We start from the raw sequence: 20,042 nt of genomic DNA, 5'->3' as shown, positions 1-20,042 counted from the left end.
ATATGGCTTCTTCCATTGCCTCCAGACGTGCCAGTGCCTTGCAGCAATTAAGTTCTTTTAGAAGCAAATATGCTATTGCAATGAAGAGAAAAGGAAACCAGAGTCAAGACAATCTTGCCAGAATTCAACACTCACAATGGTTGCAGCCAAACTCTGAGAATATAGAGGCCATTCGCCCCTTCGACCCATTCTACCTGTCAGATTTACACTTAGTTTGCATCTGAACTCCATCTATCTGCTTGCTTTTGTTCCACATCTCATGGAAACCTCACCTTTCAAATACTTTCTCAATCCTAACTGTTTTCACCTGCTTATCATCCTTCCTTTATCTGGTTTCACTTACCTCCTTCCTTATTTCCCAAATTCCAGCATCCACAACATCTCATGTCTCCGCCAATCACCTTCACACCTCTGTTTCTACTCCTCTCCCTTCCCCACCTGGCTCCATTTGCCCATTACCTCCATCCTCACCACGTAGCTTCTGCTAGCCCCTGCCTCACCCCTCCCTCTAACTCTTTATTCTGGCTATCTCTCCTCTACACTCAGGCTTAATGAACTGTCTCGATCTGAAACGTTGACTACCCCTTTCCCGCCTGATTCACTGAGTTCCTCCAGCAGTTTCTTTTCCTTTCCAGATTAATGAATCAATCACTGTCTTGACAATGACAGTTACTTCAAAGCTCAGGTAATTTCAGAGACAGTTTCCATTTCTCTTTGTGTAAAGTTTTTTTGATTTCCTTCTTAAACAACTCAGCTCTCATCTTAGCCCTTCATTTCCTTGTTTTTGAATCAGGATTTTCCTTCTTCCAAACCTCCACACCCGATATAATCTGACACCTTAAAGAAGAGGAACCGTCTCCCAACTTGATGATCTCAGAGTTTCGGGGAGCACTGCAGTTGCTCACAGAGGAAGCAAACATAATTAACACTAGTTGGCATACACTGAGGATTCTTCAAGCCCTCACACAGCTTGAGACTCCTCCAGCTGGGTTACTCAAGGGCATCCTATTTTTACTCAGGGCTCCACTAAAATATCATCTGCTTTTAATCATAATGAGCCATAATTTGCAAATTCCTGCCATATCAGGGACAGAAACAACCACACAATTAACCCATAGGTCTGGCTTAAGTTCGGGACACACTGGAAAATTAGGAGCTTCCTTGATGGCTCTATTAGCCAAAAAAGGGGATCTGCTCTTCTGACCTGATCTGGCATCTCTCACTTCTATATGACACTTGGCACCCCCTACAGTTCTGGGCCACATTATTTCCTGCCTTCTTTTGAAATCATGACCATTCTACAACCCCAGCTCCATCTTCTCACCTAATCTTTGGTTCCTCTAATGTACCTCCAGCCTTGATCACCAGTGGGACTTCTTACTGTAGATTCCACACACAGTTGGGAAGCTACCGTGCCAATGAAGAATAAAACTGCAAGCACATTGTACTTCCAAACTGTGTGTGGAATCTACGGTAAAAAGTCCCACTGGTGATCAAGGCTGGAGTACATTAGAGGAACCAAAGATTTGTTCTTGATTGGTGGATTAGTGTCAGGCTGCTAGTGACTGATAGGATAGAGAGGGTTTGTTCTACTGAAACTTTACTCAATAGTATAAGCCTATTCTGCCCTGACATGGCACAGGGATTCTGTGTTAATTAGGGAGCCAGCACACCTGGATAATTCCTTACCTATGGTTACACGGTCATTTAATTTTGGCTTCTTCTTGCAGACGTATGGCCTAGCGATGCCACAGTCTTTGTTTTGCCACCTTCCTGAAGATTCAGTCCGGATAACCCCACAATTTTCCTCTAATGAGTTCACTGGCTGATCTACCAGAGGGAGAAAGGGAAGAAGTTAAATTATTGCTGGACTTGGTTCATGCCAAGAGCAGGCCTCTGGTCAGCTTACCCTGTGACCATATACAGATTCAAGGATTCAAACCTCACAGCCAGAGAGTGTAGTGCTCAATTTTATGTGCCACATGATCCAATTTTAATTTTAACCAAAGGGCATTGTGCTGGAGATTGTTTCTGGTTGAAATTGTGACAATTTCGGACTTCTTTACTTTAAATTGAGTCACCTCTAAGCCACAGGGCAATCCTATTCCTGCACTAATTCCCCCTGTAACCTATTCTCCCAACATTGCCATCAATTCTACCACTCAAGGAGTATTCCACAGAGGCAAATTAATGTACCAAGTTGTATGTCTTTGGGACATTTCAGGAAACTAGAAACCTGGAGATACCCCATGTGGGCACAGGAAGAGTGTGCACACTACACATAAGACACCACATCAAGTCAAGAACAAAGCTGGGTTGTTGGAACAGAGAGACCACAGCTGTGCTTCTTATCCTTGTCTAAGGATAATCCATTAACCCCAGTGTTGAACCTTTGTTGTGGTTTAGACGCTTGTGTGCCTCAGTGACCTGGAGAGCTGTGCTGACTGGAGTCAGGGCCGTGTGCTTTGGCTTTTGGTAGGATCACCCATGCCAGACAGGTGAAAGAGTAGATGCTAGCTAAATAGCATGTACCCTGATCCAGAATGTCCATTCTTTTATGACTTTGGAAGATCACGGAGTCTATGCCAGCTCACAGAGCAATCCTCCTACCCTTCAAATGTTCCCAAAAACCTATTCTTCTCACATTCCTATCAACTCCACCCACATTCAACTACTCACCTACACAAGGTTAATCAAATAAAAAGGTCACCACTTGACAAGGGGAGAAGAATAAAATCTGCCTTTGGTGGTTTCCCAATGAGTTCCATCTGGAAAGTGAGACTGAACTGATGTTGTGACTGGCTCAGCTCACAACTTCAACAAAAAGATATTAGGGAAGGCAGACTAAGGAGAAAACCAGAGTTGGAAAGCAAGTGGAAGTGAATGGCAGAAAAAGGGATGAAGAGAAAGGAAAATGGAGAGATAAGGGCAAAAGGAAATTAGATAGATAAAGGGACAGTCAGAGACAGAAAGAAAAAGTGAGAGAAGATAAAGTGAGAAAGTGTGACAGAGAATTTCTTTGGAAACATTATGAAACTCATAGTTGATCTGCTTATACATATTTCAAAGGCAAGGCGTGCCTGAAAGCACGGGCAGTGTGGCTGTAGCTGTGCAGGTCCTTATTGGGGTGAGGAGTGGCACAGAGGCAAAGCCAGTACAGCTGCTGCCTCTCGATTCCAGTGAAAAGAGTTCACAAATATATAGAGGAAATACAACACAACTAGTGCATGTCCTTCATCACTTAGTAACTCTTATGTTCAAAGATACACTTTATTCATGATTAAAGTTGTTTATGCCATAGATCCCTAACATGAACCCCATTCACCTCTGCCCCTCCAGGTAAGGTGACGGGAGGAGCCCAGACCGTTGCCCTTCCCCACAGAGCCTCAGCTTCAGTGTGTCCCTCAGCAGCCTGGACCGTGCCACTCTGCAGCATTCCCTCACAGACATCTCTCTGTGCTGGAAGACCAACAAGATTCAGGCAGACCAAAGGGTCTTCTTCACCAAGTTAATGACCTTCTCAGTGTGTGTCCCTGGGAACAGTTCATAGATTAGAGAATCCTCTGTTACACAGCTGCCGGGGATGAACTGCAACACGGACCCTTATATCAGTCTCCACGTTCCAGAAATTTCCTTAAGACATTATAAGAGGCCATTTAGTCCATTGGAGTCTACGCTGGCTCACAGAGTAATCCCCTTACCTCACTAATGTTGCAAATATGAAATCAAACATTTGCTGAAAATATTCAGTACCTTCCTAGGGTTAATGTTGCGACTCAATGCCCTTTCATCAGAATTAAGAAGAGTTAGAAATCAAAACAAGTTTTATAACACTGGGATTGTGGGAGAGGGAGAAAGAATGGAAAGGAAAGCCTGTGAAAGAGTGAAAAAAGAGAAAGTGGATGAGGACAATTAGTGAATACCTCAAAGATGCCTGAAGGAAGTGGAATTGAGAGAAAATGAATTAACCAGAAGGGGGGGGGAAATGTGGGTGCTGAAAATTGAAAGTTATTGAATTGCTGATCATCTGCAGTGCTTATTTCTTTCTCCACAGCTATCACCTGACCTGCTGAGTATTTCAAAGTTCAAGGTACATTTATTATCAAAGTATGTATACGTTATACAAACTTGAGATTCATCTCCTAACAGGCAGCCACAAAACTCAAATACATAAAAGACTGTCGAACACCCAATGTGCAGAGAGAAAAAGAACCACAGGAGATTCCCATAGTTCAGCAGAGAGCTGAGTAAACCTCATGGAGCACCGATCTGAACTGGCCCATCCTTTTCCTTGGGTCCCAACACCCTAAGCTTTTCAATCTGGCCCGTGCCTAAATGTCCATACATTGAGTCTAGTTGAATCAGAACGCTCTGGGGCCTGGACCTCGACGCCTCAATTCAGCCTGTATCTGATCTTTCTGATTCAGCAAGGCACTTAAGTCTCTGTCCAAACATCAAGTTCAGTCAAACTACCTGGACCTCACCACCTCAATTTGGTCTTCGGCACGGTCCTTAGAACAATTGTACCTCGGGTCTTCCTCACTCTCGGCGGCAGGCCTGCTACCTCACCTCGGTTCTGTCACATTAAGTCTAAAGGGAAGTTACAGACTATTGCTTGCGATGATCATTTACCAGAAAAAGTGTGGTTAACAAAATATTTAGTTGTTTTCCTTGCTTTACTGGTGACCAGTCAGAAGCCGCTAAAGTTCACCAGCGCCATCTTAACTGGAAGCAATACAGCATGGCAGACTTAGACCATCTCTAAGGTAATCTAGTCTTGAGGAAGAAATTGGATTACTTTAATGCCAGAAAGCATCTGAGACAACACACCAATCTAGTCCATAACCTGGTGAGTTGGTTGGGGAAAAGAAGATGTTTTAGACAGGAAAGAATTACTGAAATATTTAGAATTGATTACCACTCTCCCAGTTGAGGTACTTCAGTGGGGACCCATCTGACCACTGCCAGCCACCATTAATGTCCAGATCATTCAGGCCAATCCAAAGAGTCGCACTGTAGCCAGTCAGCAGGCCTAGAAAAGGAAACAACATCACAGCATAAATATATTGCCTAGACTAACAGCACTTTACTTGTTTCATCATCATTATACACTGATCATGCACAGTTTGAGGTTTTGATGTTTCTGGGCCTGTACTCGATGGAGTTTGGAAAGATGAGGAGAAGGCCTGGACAGAGTGGATCTGGAGAGAATGCTTCCAACAGTAGAAGAGCCTAGGATCTGAGGGCACAACTTCAGAATAAAGGGACTGGGATGAGGAGTACTTTGGCTCTTGGTAGGGTCAGCCATGCCAAACAGGTCAAAGTGCAGAGGTCAGACTAAGAGTGGTCCACTGATCCTACGGGTTCGAGGGTTCAGCTCAGGGCTAACAGCCTTGACTGGTAAAATTAAATGTTTACAGAAACAGCAATGAAGAATCACTCTATATCTGTGTACGACTGTATGGACAGACAGAGATGGAGAACCTCCACTGCTGCCTTAAATGGCAGTGCCTAAACAGGCAGTAAGTAAATATATCCTCAATAAAACTCCATTAGATTCATCAAATGTGGTTTTCCTTTCATAAAGCCAACTTGACTGTCTATCATGAGTTTAAAATACCCCCTTATCACATTCGTAATTACAAATCACATCAATTTCATATGAACTGGTGGTCAGACTAACTGTCCACAGTTCCCACACACAGTCCTTATCATTCCTGCTGCAAACTGTGTGGCCTCAGCTGAAAGAAGATTGCAGAGTTGGTGGGGTTTTGGGGTCAGAGGGACAGAGTTCGACACTGATGGAAAACTTGGCAAATATTGCATGCCTCCACATCAAAAGTGGGAAACGAGATCCCACTAATATCACATCATTAAGCCCACTCTGAAATTAAACAGAGGAATGTAATGATATCAGAAGTCCAAACCATTCAACCAGGCTCCTTCATTCAACAACATTATGACTGAACTGTAACACAGCTCCTATTTCCCACACTAACCCCACAACCCTTGGTAGCCTTAATGTCTGAAAATCTATACACCTTTGTCTTGAATATTGAACTGCTATGAGTTTCTTGGGTTGGGAACTGAAAACTCAGCATTTTAGTTTAAGGACAAGCACATTAGTCGCTCTTTTACTCAATATTAAAATGTCATTATCAGCCGTGTCTGTGGACCCCCACTTCTCTATCATTCAAGTTTTTGCAAATTAGAATGAACCAAGAGAGCAGACTGCAGGCATTTGGAGTGAAAACTTTGCTGTCTCGGCAGCTTCAGCCATACATTGCTCACGGGCTTCTGCCAGAGGAAATGACTCACAACATGGGAACCTTCCAACTTAGGCTGATGCAAAATATTAATGGAAGTTATTCCCCTGGGCTCCATCCTAACCTCCCCCTCCCTCACTGAAATCCCAGAGCTGGCAGGTCACGTGACCAGCTGAGTGGAAAAGAAAACATTAAAAAAACATACAAAAATACTACAGCGAGAGCAGTGGGAAACGATACCACAATATCTCTAATAGAAGCAACCTGTGCTGGCTCCTCCAATTTACATAATGTGTTGGAAACCAGTGCGGACATCGCAGTAAGAGGATTGGTTGACCTCAATGAGGAGCAGGGTCAGCAGCTAAATGACCTTGGACCTCTCTAAGCCAATTGGTCGCAAATTTTCAACACCCGCACTGCCAGAAATGTAAGTTCTAGCATCATAACCTATCTCTCTCTCCCGCACCACCCCACCCCACAGCCTCACGTCCCAAGCCATTCCTGCCATTTAGTTTGGTGCCTCCTGGTCCAGAGGTCGAAGATTATTTGATTATTTCAGTGGGATGGCGGGAACAGGAAGAGTTTAAACCTGCGATTAGCTACCTCGCATCTCTTCAAAACCGTGGGCGGCAAGGTAGTGGTTAGCACAGTGCTTTACAGTACGGCTTCAATTCGGCCGCTGCCTGTTCTCCCCGTGACCGCATGGGTTTTCTCCGGTGCTCTGGTTTCCCCCCACAGTCCAAAGACACACTGGTTGGTACGGTAATTGGTCATTGTAAATTATCTCGTGAATAGACTGGGATTAACTCCGGGAATTGCTGGGCAGCGCAGCTCAAAGGGTTGGAAGGGCCGACTCCTCACAGTATCTCAGTCACTCAATCAATCAATCAATAAATCAACACCAGTGGCTTTGCTTCAAAAGTAACTTGTTGGCTTTGAAGCTGCATTGCATCTGACAGCTGCTATACAAATTTAAATTCTTGCTTTCATCTGTGCTATATAATCCATTTGTAATTCTAACCATGCCTGCAGCTACCACGCACACCATGCACTGAAGAAAGAAAAGGGGGGGGGGGGGGAAAGAACTTGCAATGTTAAGACAGCCCAAACCACTTCTCTGATGGATAATCGTTGATGACAGTGTAGGAATTCTAGCAGCAAACTCCACAATATCAATGACTAGAGCAGCTGTTTTATTGACATTGACCAGAAGTGGGAGAACTCCACTGCAATCAGCAACATCCCAACTGCTGCACCAGAAATGGCCACAGGAAACCTGGTTTAAGGTACACTTAAAAAGAACAAGTTTCAGTCAGAGCAGAGGGGATTTCATTGAAGCACAAGACCCTAATGGGTTTTGAAAGGGTAGATGTGGAGAGGATTTTTCCCCTCATGCAGACCCAGTCACTATATCATCACCTACACTTTAAAATGGGGTGGTGAAGTGGAGATAGGTCTCCATCAAAGGAGGTGTAAGGCGCTCCTTCCCTCTGCTAGCCTGCAGGTCACCCTTGGGCAAGGTGTAGCACCAACTTGGCCCCTCGATCAGGATCACGTGAATCCATGGGAGCAGGTGGTGGATGGTCGTACGAGCAGCTGGTGCATATCACAAGTCCTGGTTATGTGATCACTGACACCAGGCAGACAATCTCTGAAGAGTATTGATAATGGCTGGTGTCACCCATCTTGTAAAGACACTGCCCAGAAGAAGGCAATGGCAAATTACTTCCGTAGAAAAATTTGTGAAGAACAATCATGGTCATGGGAAGATCACGATCGCCCACCCATGTCAAACAACACAGCACATAATGAACAAACAACCTCTTTTAAATCTAGATTCTATGATTCAAAGAATTCCTGCACTGCACTTTTGCATGTTACTAAAGTATAGTAACTTACTTTGCATTCTGTTATTGCTTTCCCCTGGTACTACCTCAATGTGGTGAACTGTTCTGTATGGATGGCGTGCAAAACAACATTTTTCACTGTACCTCAGTACAGGTGACTATAATAAACCAATTTACCAATCTACAGAACGAGTCATCATCGTTTAACAATAAGTGCCCACCCAGCTAATAGAAAAATGAAATGTTTTCCCTGAGGGTTGTGGATGTTTGGAACTATTCTTCTCAAAGATAGGAGAATGGCGTTGAGAGGGAAATATGTAAATGTATATGATTTAATGTGTGTAAGATGGACATTCATAGAAACATGACAAGCAAGGGGATGAAAGGCTTCAGATGGTGATTGGGAATGTACATTTGAAGTTACAAGCAGAAGAGCTATGATCTGATGAATGGCAGAACAAGTCAGAGGGGTAAGTGATCTTAATTTTTACTGTATTTTCTTGGGTGCATGATGACAAAGGTGCATAACTAGCAAATTTGGGGACAGTCACCTAAAACTGAGGTGCCAAGATTTTGTTATTCTCTCAGGGGTTAGTGAAACTTTGGAATTCTCTGTCTGTAAGGATGGTGGAGGCCAAATCATTAGATTTATTGAAGATAGAGATAGATAAATATGTGAAAGATCAAGGAAAGGCCTCTACGGGGAATTGGCACGAGGAGTTGAGGCCAGCACAGATCAGCCATAATCTTATGAAATAGCAGGGCAGGCTTGAGGGCTTGGTGGCTCATTCCTGCTCCTATTTTCCTGCCTTCTGTGCTGCATTGAGAGTCCAGATGATGTGTTTAAAGCCCTGGGCAGGGACTTGAACCCAGAATCTTGTAACTGGCAGAGGAGTAGTGTGCAGGTGTCACGGCTGTACCATTGATGTAGGTCTGCTCATGGAGTTCGGTGATACTGAGGAGATCGGAATTCTGTTGCTGGCAGCTGGTGCGAGCCTCGCTCCACGACAGTGTTGACTGGAAGTTGAACTGGTAACAGCTGTTGGTCAGTGGGTCCTTGTCCCAGAAGGTCTCACAGTCATCACCTGCAGGCAGAGAAGGGTAGTCTCTTAGTCAAGAGTCTCATACAATGCACAATTTAATGGTAGAAATGCTGGGAGGTGCAGGTCCCACTGGAATATACAAGCCCTTGGATGTGGTGGGTTGAAACCTGACAAAGTTACATGTAAATATTGCACAGAAGTCTGTAAGAACTCTCGTGGGCAAAAGAGGGCACAAAGGCTTATTCTCCTTTCCCAATCGCGCCTCACTGTCTCTCTCAGGCTTCGGGTGCTCACTCGGTGGTGCCAGCTCCCGCCTCACACAATTGGCCATTCTTTGTGTGCCAACCTGGCACATCAGTCTGAGCCAGTGAGCCTCTGGGCCAAACCCAACATTGCCCTCACGTAACATCCACAGACACATAAACACATACACTTTCCAGCAGAAGGTCAGCTTGAACCGTCACAGCTGCCTGGAGGCAGAGCTGCCCTCTCAGCTCTGCAACCTATGAGAGAATCATAAATCTTCCTTTGGCATGGTTCGGACTACGATTCTCGCAAACTTGGGTGTCCAGCCATAAAGCCATTACTTGGCTCATGTCCCAGACACTACAGATTTCTAGCACACAGTTTGCATTTTGAAGTTTCCTTGCATGCAGTCTCTGAAATAAGTCAGTTGTACCATAAGATTCACATTTGTACCTAACAGAAATGATATGAAAAGCAAACTATAAATCTCTTCAAATTTCTTTGGAGGCATAAACCTGCATGGCTCCAGGTAAACTGCTAAGAGTTTGAATAAAGTTTCACATTATGAGATGTGCCAAACTGTCAGGGAATAGCTAAAGATGGTCTAACTAGAAACTCTGCAGTGAACTCTCTCATGGGAATATCAAAGAGCTTCTCACCAGAGAAAGGAAGAAAGACAGAGACTTGGACTGTGTGGCGGAGCACAGAGAGGTTCCCCTCCTTGCACAGTGAAGCTCACTCACTTGCGATGGGACAGAATCCCCATCTTTCATCCTTCCCGTAGTCCACCGTTGTTGCACACCAAAGGTGGCCGTCTTCCCGCCCAATGACGGTGCAGTCATGGAACCAATGGCTGTCGTATATAAATGGGATGGTGCAGGGCTTCCCGTGGGAGTTCCCCTGGATGGTGTAGATCTCTAAAGGAAAAATAACACATCAATTTTGAATTGATTTTGAAACTGGAATTGGTTTATTATTGTCACTGGCACTGAGATAGAGTGGAAAGTTTGTCTTGCGTACTGTTCACACAGATCAAATCATTACATAATGTAGAACAAGGTAAAACAATAATAATGCAGAATAAAGTCTAACACCTACAGTAAAAGTGCAGGTAAATAAAAAGTTGCTAGAGCACCTTGTTGCACAACACATTTACACATGCTGGCAGAAGGGCGATGATTGGGTAGCTTCTCCTATAAGGGGATGGAAACGGCTTTGAGCACAAAATCTACATCACTGCATAATGCTCTCCTCAGGGTCTGCACTTTACGGAGTGAACTACTGTAATGAGGCACAGAACAGCAGTGAGTCAAGTCAGTCGGTTCTTCTGGCTGTGGACAACATCAGAGACAATTGAGGAGGTTGTTCTAACTAAGGAAACTAGTGAATAGGCTGAATCTGTATTCACTGCCTGCTACACTATGTAGTATTTAAAGTGTTTTCTGTAAAGAGGGAGAGCCGTCTAGTGTACTTGGCGTAATATATGTAATGTGTCATGTTCACAGGATGCAATGATATATGTAAATATACTGTGGTTTCCAGTTAATTGAACCATTGGTTAATCGGGACAGTCACTAATTTGGAGATAACTCTTATAGAACAAAAACAAATCGAGAAAATAGCCAGGGATCCTTTCATTTATTTTGGATTCTATGCCACTTAATTGGGGCAGGAGGCTGTTGCTAAACATTTTGTAACTAGAACCAGTCATGTGTACATTGTGTGGCCATTAGACACTACATCGTGCTTTGAGCAAACAGTTTTTAAATAGCAAACAAGAGAAAATCTGCAGATGCTGGAAATCCAAGCAACACACACAAAATGCTGGAGGAACTCAGCAGGCCAGACAGCACCCATGGAAAAGAGCAAGGTCGACATTTCGGGCCAAGACCCTTCAGCAGATCTGGAAAAAAAAGCTGAGGAATAGATTTAAAAGGTGCAGGGAGTGGGGAGAGAAACACAAGGTGATAGGTGAAACCAGGAGGGGGAGGAGCAAAGTAAAATGCTGGGAAGTTGATTGGTGAAAGAGATAAAGGGCTGGAGAAAGGGGAATCTGATAAGAGAGGACAGAAGGCCATGGAAGAAAGTGAAGGAGGAGGAGCACCAGAGGAAGGTGATGGGCAGGTAAGGAGATAAAGCGAGAGAGGGAAAAGGGGATGGGGAATGGTGAATGGGGGGGGGGGGGGGCATTATGGAAGTTTGAGAAATCGATGTTCATGTCATTAGTTTGGAGGCTGCCCAAACAGAATATAAGGTGTTGTTCCTCCAACTATGCCCTCTCATGCTAGTCATTTCAGCCCTGGGAAAAAGCCCCTGACTATCCATACCATCAATGCCTCTCATTATCTTGTACACATGTTGTGATGGAAAATAACTGGTTCTTTGAGTCTCAAAAGTAGAGGCCTGGACACACACAGTTTTAATAATAAGGAATTTATTACTAAAGGGGAAGTCGGGTCAACACAAGCAACTACAATACACAGGAAGCAGTGTGGGGACAGGGTACAGTTACACATACAAAGAACAAGGGAAAAGCACTACAACAGCTATCCCCCTTGACCTTGGATAGCTGCGGCTCCCTTACCAGGACAAACGATAGACCTTCCCAAACATAAATCAATGCATTTACCTCCAATGAGGTGGTCTGTAAGAGAGAGTGATCCAGGGCCAAGTCTCACCTTTTATAGCATGGGGCTGGGCGCGATAATCCAATTAAGGTGACCAATAATTTAGGTGTGCATTGATTAGTTGGGAGGGACCAAATGTTGATTGGCATGTGGTGTGTCCTCCGACCAGCCAGGTGGCAGTGCATCTGTCACGTGGCCGGTATCTCTGGATACAATACCTCTATCAGGTCACCTCTCATCCTCTGTCGCTCCAAGGAGAAAAGGCCGAGTTCACTCTATCTATTCTCATAAGGCATGCTCCCCAAACTAGGCAACATCCTTGTAAATCTCCTTTGCACCCTTTCTGTGGTTTCCACATCCTTCCTGTAGTGAGGTGACCAGAACTGAGCACAGTATTCCAAGTGGGGTCTGACCAGGGTCCTATATAGCTGCAACATTACCTCTCTGCTCTTAAACTTAATCCCACGATTGATGAAGGCCAATGCACCGTATGCCTTCTTAACCACAGAGTCAACCATCTTGAATGTTACAATGAAAATTAAGTTTTGGAAGATACAATTGCTGAAAACATTGTATTGACAGATGATGCAATAGCCACAGCTCTACACACTGTCCTTACACATCTGGAGAAGAAGGATGCTTATGTGAGAATGCTGTTCTTGGACTACAGTTCAGCATTCAACACCACAATTCCCTCCAGACTCGACAAGAAGCTCAGAGACCTTGGCCTTGACCCAGCCTCAGGCTCCGGGACAGCTTCTTCCACCAGGCCATCAGACTGATTAACTCATGCTGATTTGAGTGCACTCTATATTACATTGACTGTTCTATTTATTATAAATTGCTATGATTGCACATTGCACATTTAGACGGAGACATAACGTAAAGATTTTTACTCCTTGTGTATGGGAAGGATGTAAGAAATAAAGTCAATTCATTTCAATGAAGGCAGTTCATTATCTGCACTAGGTATCTGTGCTAATTTTGTTCATTTACAGTCAATCAAAAGAGCACATCACTGTACACCGGATTAATTCCTCTGTCAATGACTATTAGGAACTGACGTGACATTGTTTTTACAGTACTGTAGTAGCATTCTCTTCAATCTCTTCGGTGTTTCAATCTCTTCGGTACTTCATTTAAAAACATAATTTGTTACTCAGTTAAACATTAGTTTCTCTATTTTATACCTTTTTAACTATTTCCATGAAATGTTGGCAAGTTGGGGCAGTTGCTTAGTTACGCCAATATGTATTGGTCCTGATGTGTCCCAATTAACCAGAATCCACTGTACATCCAATGAGGTACATGTTGTGTGTTCCTTGCTGTTGGGTTTGAACAAAGCTTCTGTGTTCTATTATTGTTATAGGTGGAAGATACATCAACTCCAACGATCACCTAAAGATACATTTTGGAGCAGACAGCTGAGGGGAGAAGGGAGAATAACTGTGGAGGAGAATGAGGGCAGGGACTAGGATTGGAAGGAGGTTGAGGATATTGTAGGACGTAATCGTGAGGTGAATAGGGTGTTGGGAGATTGACCTTCACATTGAGAGATCATGGGACTCAGTGGTTAGAAGGATCAGAGGAGCTGGAAGGGAAAATCCAGGCAGTCAGGAGAATCAGAGGGTTGGAAGTGCTGGTATTTGAGAGGTTCAGAGGGTCGGGGAGGGATACTCTGGAATTTGTGAAAACAAGAGGATTGGGAAAATTATAGTGCCTAAAAAAGTAATCACCCCCCCCCCCCCAGAAGTTTTTGTGTTCTATTGTTTTACAATATTGAATCACAGAGGATTTAATTTGGCTTTTTTGACACTGATCAACAGAAAAATAATCTTTTGTGTCAAAGTGAAAACAGATCTCTACAAAGTGATCTAAATTAATTACAAATATAAAACACAAAATAATTGATTCCATAAGTACTTCAATATGCAAGGGGATTGAGAAAATCAGACTGGTGTCGGATTGCAAGAGAGGAAATTTGTTGAATGTCTACGAAATGGCTTTTTAGAGCAAGTCGTGCTTGAGCTCACTCGAGGAAAGGCTATCTTAGATTGGGTGGTGTGTAATAACCCAGATCTTATTAGGGAGCTTAACGTAAAGGAACCCTTAGGATTGAATTCATACTGCAATTTGAGAGGGAGAAGCACAAGTCACATGTATCAGTATCGCAGTGGAATAACGGGAATTCCAGAGGCACGAGAGAGGAGCTTGCCCAGGTGGATTGGAGAGGGATACTGGCAGGGATGGCAGCAGAGCAGAGGTGGCTGAAGTTTCTGGGAATAGTTCACAAGGCGCAGGATAGATATGTCCCACAGAAGAAGACTTCTGTGAATGCTTTTTATTGGTGCTGTATTCAAGGTGGGAAGGGAAATCCATTTAAATTACAAAGAGCTGAGGGGCAAAAGGACAGCAGAACTGTGCTGTGGGTCATCCACGATCTTAATGAACGCAAGGCACGTTCCAGTGGGTGAATAAAGCTTTTTTTATATGCCAATGTTGTTATGTAATAATGATGATTTTATACAATCTTGTGCAAAACTGGTTCAGCCAAAGATAAATAAGGCAACCATAGTTGAAACACTAAGTTGTTATGTGAATTAACTGCAGAAATAATTTGTGAGGTCCACAGGAAGCTATACAAGATGCTATTTCATTCCATGATTCCATCACTCCATATATAAATCATCCATACCAGCTCATTAAATCACAGCCATATAATTTTCATATTTTAACTCTTTTGTTAATATGAGGGCTTGAGTATTATTTTGGGAAAGCTGTTTGCTGTATGATTATAAACACAGCAAGAAGAATAAATGAGACATTTGTGACCCTCTGGTGGTAACCACGGCCCAAGAAAGGACGATTTTCCAGAGATGTCTTTTCTTTGCTGAGGAACTATCAGGAAAATCTACCATTATTCAATCTGTCAATCTGTTCAAAGGTTTCTTGGGCATCAAAAATGAAATGCACACCAACAGTGGTACAACTGGCCGATGCCTGTCATGTTTAAAAGCCAATTATTTATTTCTGGGAAAGTGTTCATGATTGGCTGAGTGATGAAAGCACCTTCTGATTTTCATTCAATCAGTTAAGTTCAGTTTTTCCTGATACTTCAAAAAAATCGTTGAACGATTTTTCGAATAACCAAAGAGTTTTCTGTGGGTTTTCATTTTCTGGATATCTTCCTATAACTTCCACCAACTTCCACTAACACTCAAGCATATGCACATTTTACTCACTTACTGGGTTAAGACAAGCTGCCAATACTTCACAATACACATAGCCACGATGCCAGACACATCGTCGCAAACATTGAATTGCATAAAATAATCATTTGAAAATGGATATTTTCCCCAGATCAAAATGTAACCACTTCACTCCAGAATTCATCTGACATGATTCACCTTTTCATTACCAAAACTATTTCCATACCATTCCCATGCAACCCTCCTTTAGCAACCTGCTGGGGAATTTGGACCACACTGTCCAAGAGTAGACCATCATTGTTCCATGCACCGATACATTGGGATCCTTGAAAGGCAAGCTCCCAACTTGCCTGTCATCCTTCTGACCCACCTCACACTGCACCCACACCATTCACCCATCCCCTCTCATCACTGCTGCTCTGCAATCATACAATCACTTTTGCTGTCACCCCCATCAAGGGTCAGACCTTGAATCCTTGAAACACAAAATAATTGATTGCATAATTACTCACCCCCTTCAATTCAGTATTTAGTAGATGCACCTTTGGCAGCAGTTACAGCCTTGAGTCTGTGTGGATAGGTCTCTATCAGCTTTACACATTTGGACACTGCAATTTTTTCCCATTCTTCCTTGTTTCCTCATCTCTTGTTTACATAGACAGGCTTTCATCTCAAAACTTTACCCTCTCATGAAAACATCATCTTAGTATCCATACTGTTCCTCTTCCTCAGAATCTGATCTGTTTCGATAAAATCACCTCTCATTCATACACTCCAATGAGTATTGGCCCAAGCCACTCAGTCTTTCTTCATGTGTCAAACCCTTCATTCCAGGAATCAGCCTAGTGAACTTATCTACATGGTCTCCAATGCAACATATCTTCAAATATGGAAATCAAAACTATAGCTGGAATTCTATATGCAGTCTCACCAATGCCCTGCAAAGTTACATCAAAACCTCTCTTCATACCCCTAGCTCATTCCATGAGGCTTCCTAATTACTTGATGTACTTGCACCCTAACCACTTGTGCTTCATGCAACAGGATTCCCCCCCCCCCACCACAGATCAGTTGTATCACAATATCTTCTAGTGTCAATTCTGCCACCTAAAGTGATCAACCATATAATTTCCCCATATTAAACTCCATCTGCTAACTTCTTGTAAATTCACTTAATCTAACTATATCGCTTTGGAAGCTCTTTGTGTCCTCCTCATAACTTGCTAACCTACCTACATTTGTATCACCAGCAAATCTGGCTGCACTTCATTTGATCTTTACATCCAAGTTATTAATATAGATAATAAATAGCTAAGACCCCAGCATTGATCCCTGTGGTACCACAATAGTTAGAAATTGCCATTGCAAAAATGACTGATTTATCCCAACTCTATTTTCCACTAGTTAGCCATTCCCCTGTCAGTGCAAATAATATTAAACCCAGACTATATGTTTTTACTGTGTGTGGTTATCAAGTAGGAATCCAGAGCCAAGAGGCCCAGGCCTATAGTGCCATTAGTTTGCAAGTATAGATACTGTTTTACCATAAGAGGTAGGAGTAGAATTGGGCCATTCAGCACATCAAGTCTGCTATGTCATTCCATCATGACTAATCCATTTTCCCTATCAACTCCATTCACCCGCCTTCTCCTCAAAACCTTTCAGGCCCTGAATAATCAAGAAATGATCAACCTCTGCCTGAAATACACCCAAAGACTTGGCCTCCAAAGCCACCTGTGGTAATGAATCCACAGATTCACCACCCTCTGGCTAAAGAAATTCCTCTTCATCTCTGTTCTAAAGGGATGCTCCTCTGTTATGAGTTGTGGCCTCTAGTCATAGGCTCCCCCACTATAGGAAACATCTTCTCCACATTCACTCTATCTAGGCCTTTCAGTATTTGATAGGTTTCAATGAGTTCCCTTCTTATTCTTCCAAACTCCAGTGAGTACAGGCACAGATGAAACAAAGGTTCTCCATACATTAACCCCTTCATTCCTGGGACAGTCTTGTAAACCCTCTGGATCCTCTCCTTTCTTAGATAAGTTCTCAAAACTCCTCACAATACTCCAAGTGAGGCCTCAACAATGTGTTACAAAGCCTCAACATTACATCCTTGCTTTTATATTCTTGTCCTCTTGAAATGAATGCTAACATTGCATTTGCCTTCCACACCATTGACTCAACCTGCAAGTTAACCATTAGGGAATCCTGCACAAGGACTCCCAAGTCCCTTTTCACCTCAGATTTTTGAATTTTCTGCCTGTTTTCAAAATAGTCTATGCCTTTATTTCTTCTACTAAAGTGGGTGACCAGACACCTCTGAACACAGAATTCCATTTGCCACTTTTTTGCCATTTCTCCAAATCTGTCTAAGCCCTTCTATAGTCTCTCCACTTCCGGAAAACTACCTGCCCCTCTACCTATATTTGTATTGTCTGTAAACTTTGCAACAAAGCCATCAATTCCATCAACCAAATCGTTGACGTAAAAAGTATTGGTCCCAACACCAAACCCTGTGGAAAACCACTAGTTGCCAGCAGCCAACCAGAAAAGGCTCCCTTTATTCCCATTATTCACCTCCTGCCAATCAGCCAATGCTCTATCCACATGAGTATCTTACCTGTAATACCATGGGCTCTTATCTTGAGGGTAGGAACAGGATGGTTTGGCAGATGAATGCAGGGCTAAGGAACTGTTGCAGGGGGCAGAATTTCAGATTTCTGGATCATTGGGATCTCTTCAGGGGAAGGTCTGACCTGTACAAAAGGGACAGGTTGCACCTGAAATCAAGGGGGAACTATTATCACTGTGGGCAGGTTTGCTAGAGCTTTTTGGGGGGGAGGTGTTTAAACTAATTTGGCAGAATGTTGGGAACCAGAGTGATAGGGGTGAGATTAGGGCAGTTGATATACAAGTAGAGGCAGTGTGTAGTGAGACTGTGAGGAAGGACAAGCAGATGACTGGGCAAAATCGAAAGGGGTGATGAATACAGGACTGAAGGTGTTATATTTAAATGCATGTAGTATATGGATAAGGTAGGTGATCTTGTAGCGTAGTTAGAGATCGGCAGGTATGAAGTTGTGGGCATCACTGAGTCGTGGCTGAAAGAAGATCATAGTTGGGAGCTCAACATTCAAGGATACACCTTGTATCGAAAGGACAGGCAAGTAGACAGAGGGGGTGGCATGGCTCTGTTGGTAAAAAATGAAATTAAATCATTAGAAAGAGATGACATAGGATTGGAGGGTGTAGAATCCTTGTGGGTAGAGTTAAGAAACTGCAAGGGAAAAAAGACCCTGATGAGAGTTACATACAGGCCTCCAAACAGTAGCCAAGATGTGGGCTACAAATTACATTGGGAGATAGAACAGGCATGTCAAAAGGGCAATGTTACAATAATCATGGGGGATTTCAATTTGCAGGTAGATTGGGAAAATCAGGTCAGTGCTGTACCCCAAGAAAGAGAATTTATAGAATGCCTATGAGATGGCTTTTTAGAGCAGCTTGTGGTTGAGTCCACTAGACTGGGTGTTGTGTAACAAACTAGATTTGATTAAAGACCTCAAGGTAAAGAAACCCTGAGGAGGTAGCTATCATAACATATGCTTCACCCTGCAATTTGAGAGGGAGAAGCTAAAGTCAGATGCATCAGTATTATAAACAAGAGAAAATCTGCAGATGCTGGAAATCCAAGCAACATGTACAAAATGCTGGAGGAACTCAGCAGGCCAGGCAGCATCAATCGAGCCCTGCTGAAGGGTCTCAGCCCGAAACATCGGCTATACTTTTTTTCCATAGATGCTGTCGGGCCTGCTGAATTCCTCCAGCATTTTGTGTGTGTTGCATCAGTATTACAGTGGAGTACAGGAAATTACAGAGGCATGAGAGAAGAGCTGGCCGAAGTTGATTGAAAGGGGACACTAGCAGGGATGACAGCAGAGTAGCAATGGCTGGAGTATCTAGGAGTACTTTGGAAGGTGCAAGATAGATGGATCCCAAAGAAGAAGTACTCTATTTGCAGAAAGATGCAACTGTGGCTGACAAGGGAAGTCAAAACCAACATAAAAGCAAAAGGGAGGGCATGTAGTAGAGCAAGAAATAGTGAGGAGCTTTTTAAAACCAAGAGAAGGCAACTAAAAAAGCCATAAAGAGGGAAAAGATTAAACATACAGGTAGGCTAGCCAGTAATATCAAAGAGAATAGCAAAAGTTTTTTCAGATATATAAAGAGTAAAAGAAAGGCCAGGGTAAATATTGGACTGGGGGGAAATGATGCTGGACAAGGAAATGGTGGACAAACTAAATATGTATTTTACATCAGTCTTCACTGTGGAAGACACTAGCAGTATGCTGGATAATTGAGAGTGTCAGGGAGCAGAAGTGAGTGCAGATGCCATTCCTAGGGAGAAGGTGCTTAGGAAGCTGAAAGGTCTGAAGGTGGATAAGTCACCTGGACCTGATGGACTACACCCCAGGGTTTTGAAAGAGGTGGCTGGGAAGATTGTGGAGGCATTGGTAATGATCTTTCAAGAATCACCAGATTCTGGCATGGTTCTGGAAGCCTGGAAAGTTGCAGACATCACTCCACTCTTTAAGAAGGGAAGGAGGCAGAAGAAAGGAAATCATAGGCCAGTTGGCTTGACCTCAGTGGTTGGGAAGATATTAGAGTTGGATGTTAAGGATGTTCAGGGTACTTAGAGGCACATGATAAATAGGCCAAAGTCCGTGTGGTTTCCTTGAGGGAACATCTTGCCAGACAAATCTTTTGGAATTCTTTGAAGAAATAAGAGGCAGGATAGACG

The 20,042-nt window shown here is 43.2% G+C and overlaps 1 protein-coding gene across 1 annotated transcript in view; it reads right to left on the bottom strand.

The window, feature by feature from the left end:
• Positions 1–20,042, bottom strand: part of mrc2 (mannose receptor, C-type 2) — a 228,112-nt gene that overhangs the window by 136,972 nt on the left and 71,098 nt on the right. The window contains exons 3-6 of the mRNA XM_073070731.1: positions 10,146–10,319; positions 9,034–9,198; positions 4,919–5,032; positions 1,690–1,830 (exon numbers count right to left, since the gene is read on the bottom strand). Of these exons, the coding sequence (XP_072926832.1) occupies positions 1,690–1,830; positions 4,919–5,032; positions 9,034–9,198; positions 10,146–10,319 (594 nt within the window). The remainder of the gene's footprint in view (positions 1–1,689; positions 1,831–4,918; positions 5,033–9,033; positions 9,199–10,145; positions 10,320–20,042) is intronic.

The sequence above is a fragment of the Hemitrygon akajei genome, chromosome 18 (assembly GCF_048418815.1).
Source record: "Hemitrygon akajei chromosome 18, sHemAka1.3, whole genome shotgun sequence".
Lineage (NCBI taxonomy): Eukaryota > Metazoa > Chordata > Chondrichthyes > Myliobatiformes > Dasyatidae > Hemitrygon > Hemitrygon akajei.
This window is presented reverse-complemented; position numbering and strand designations above follow the sequence as displayed.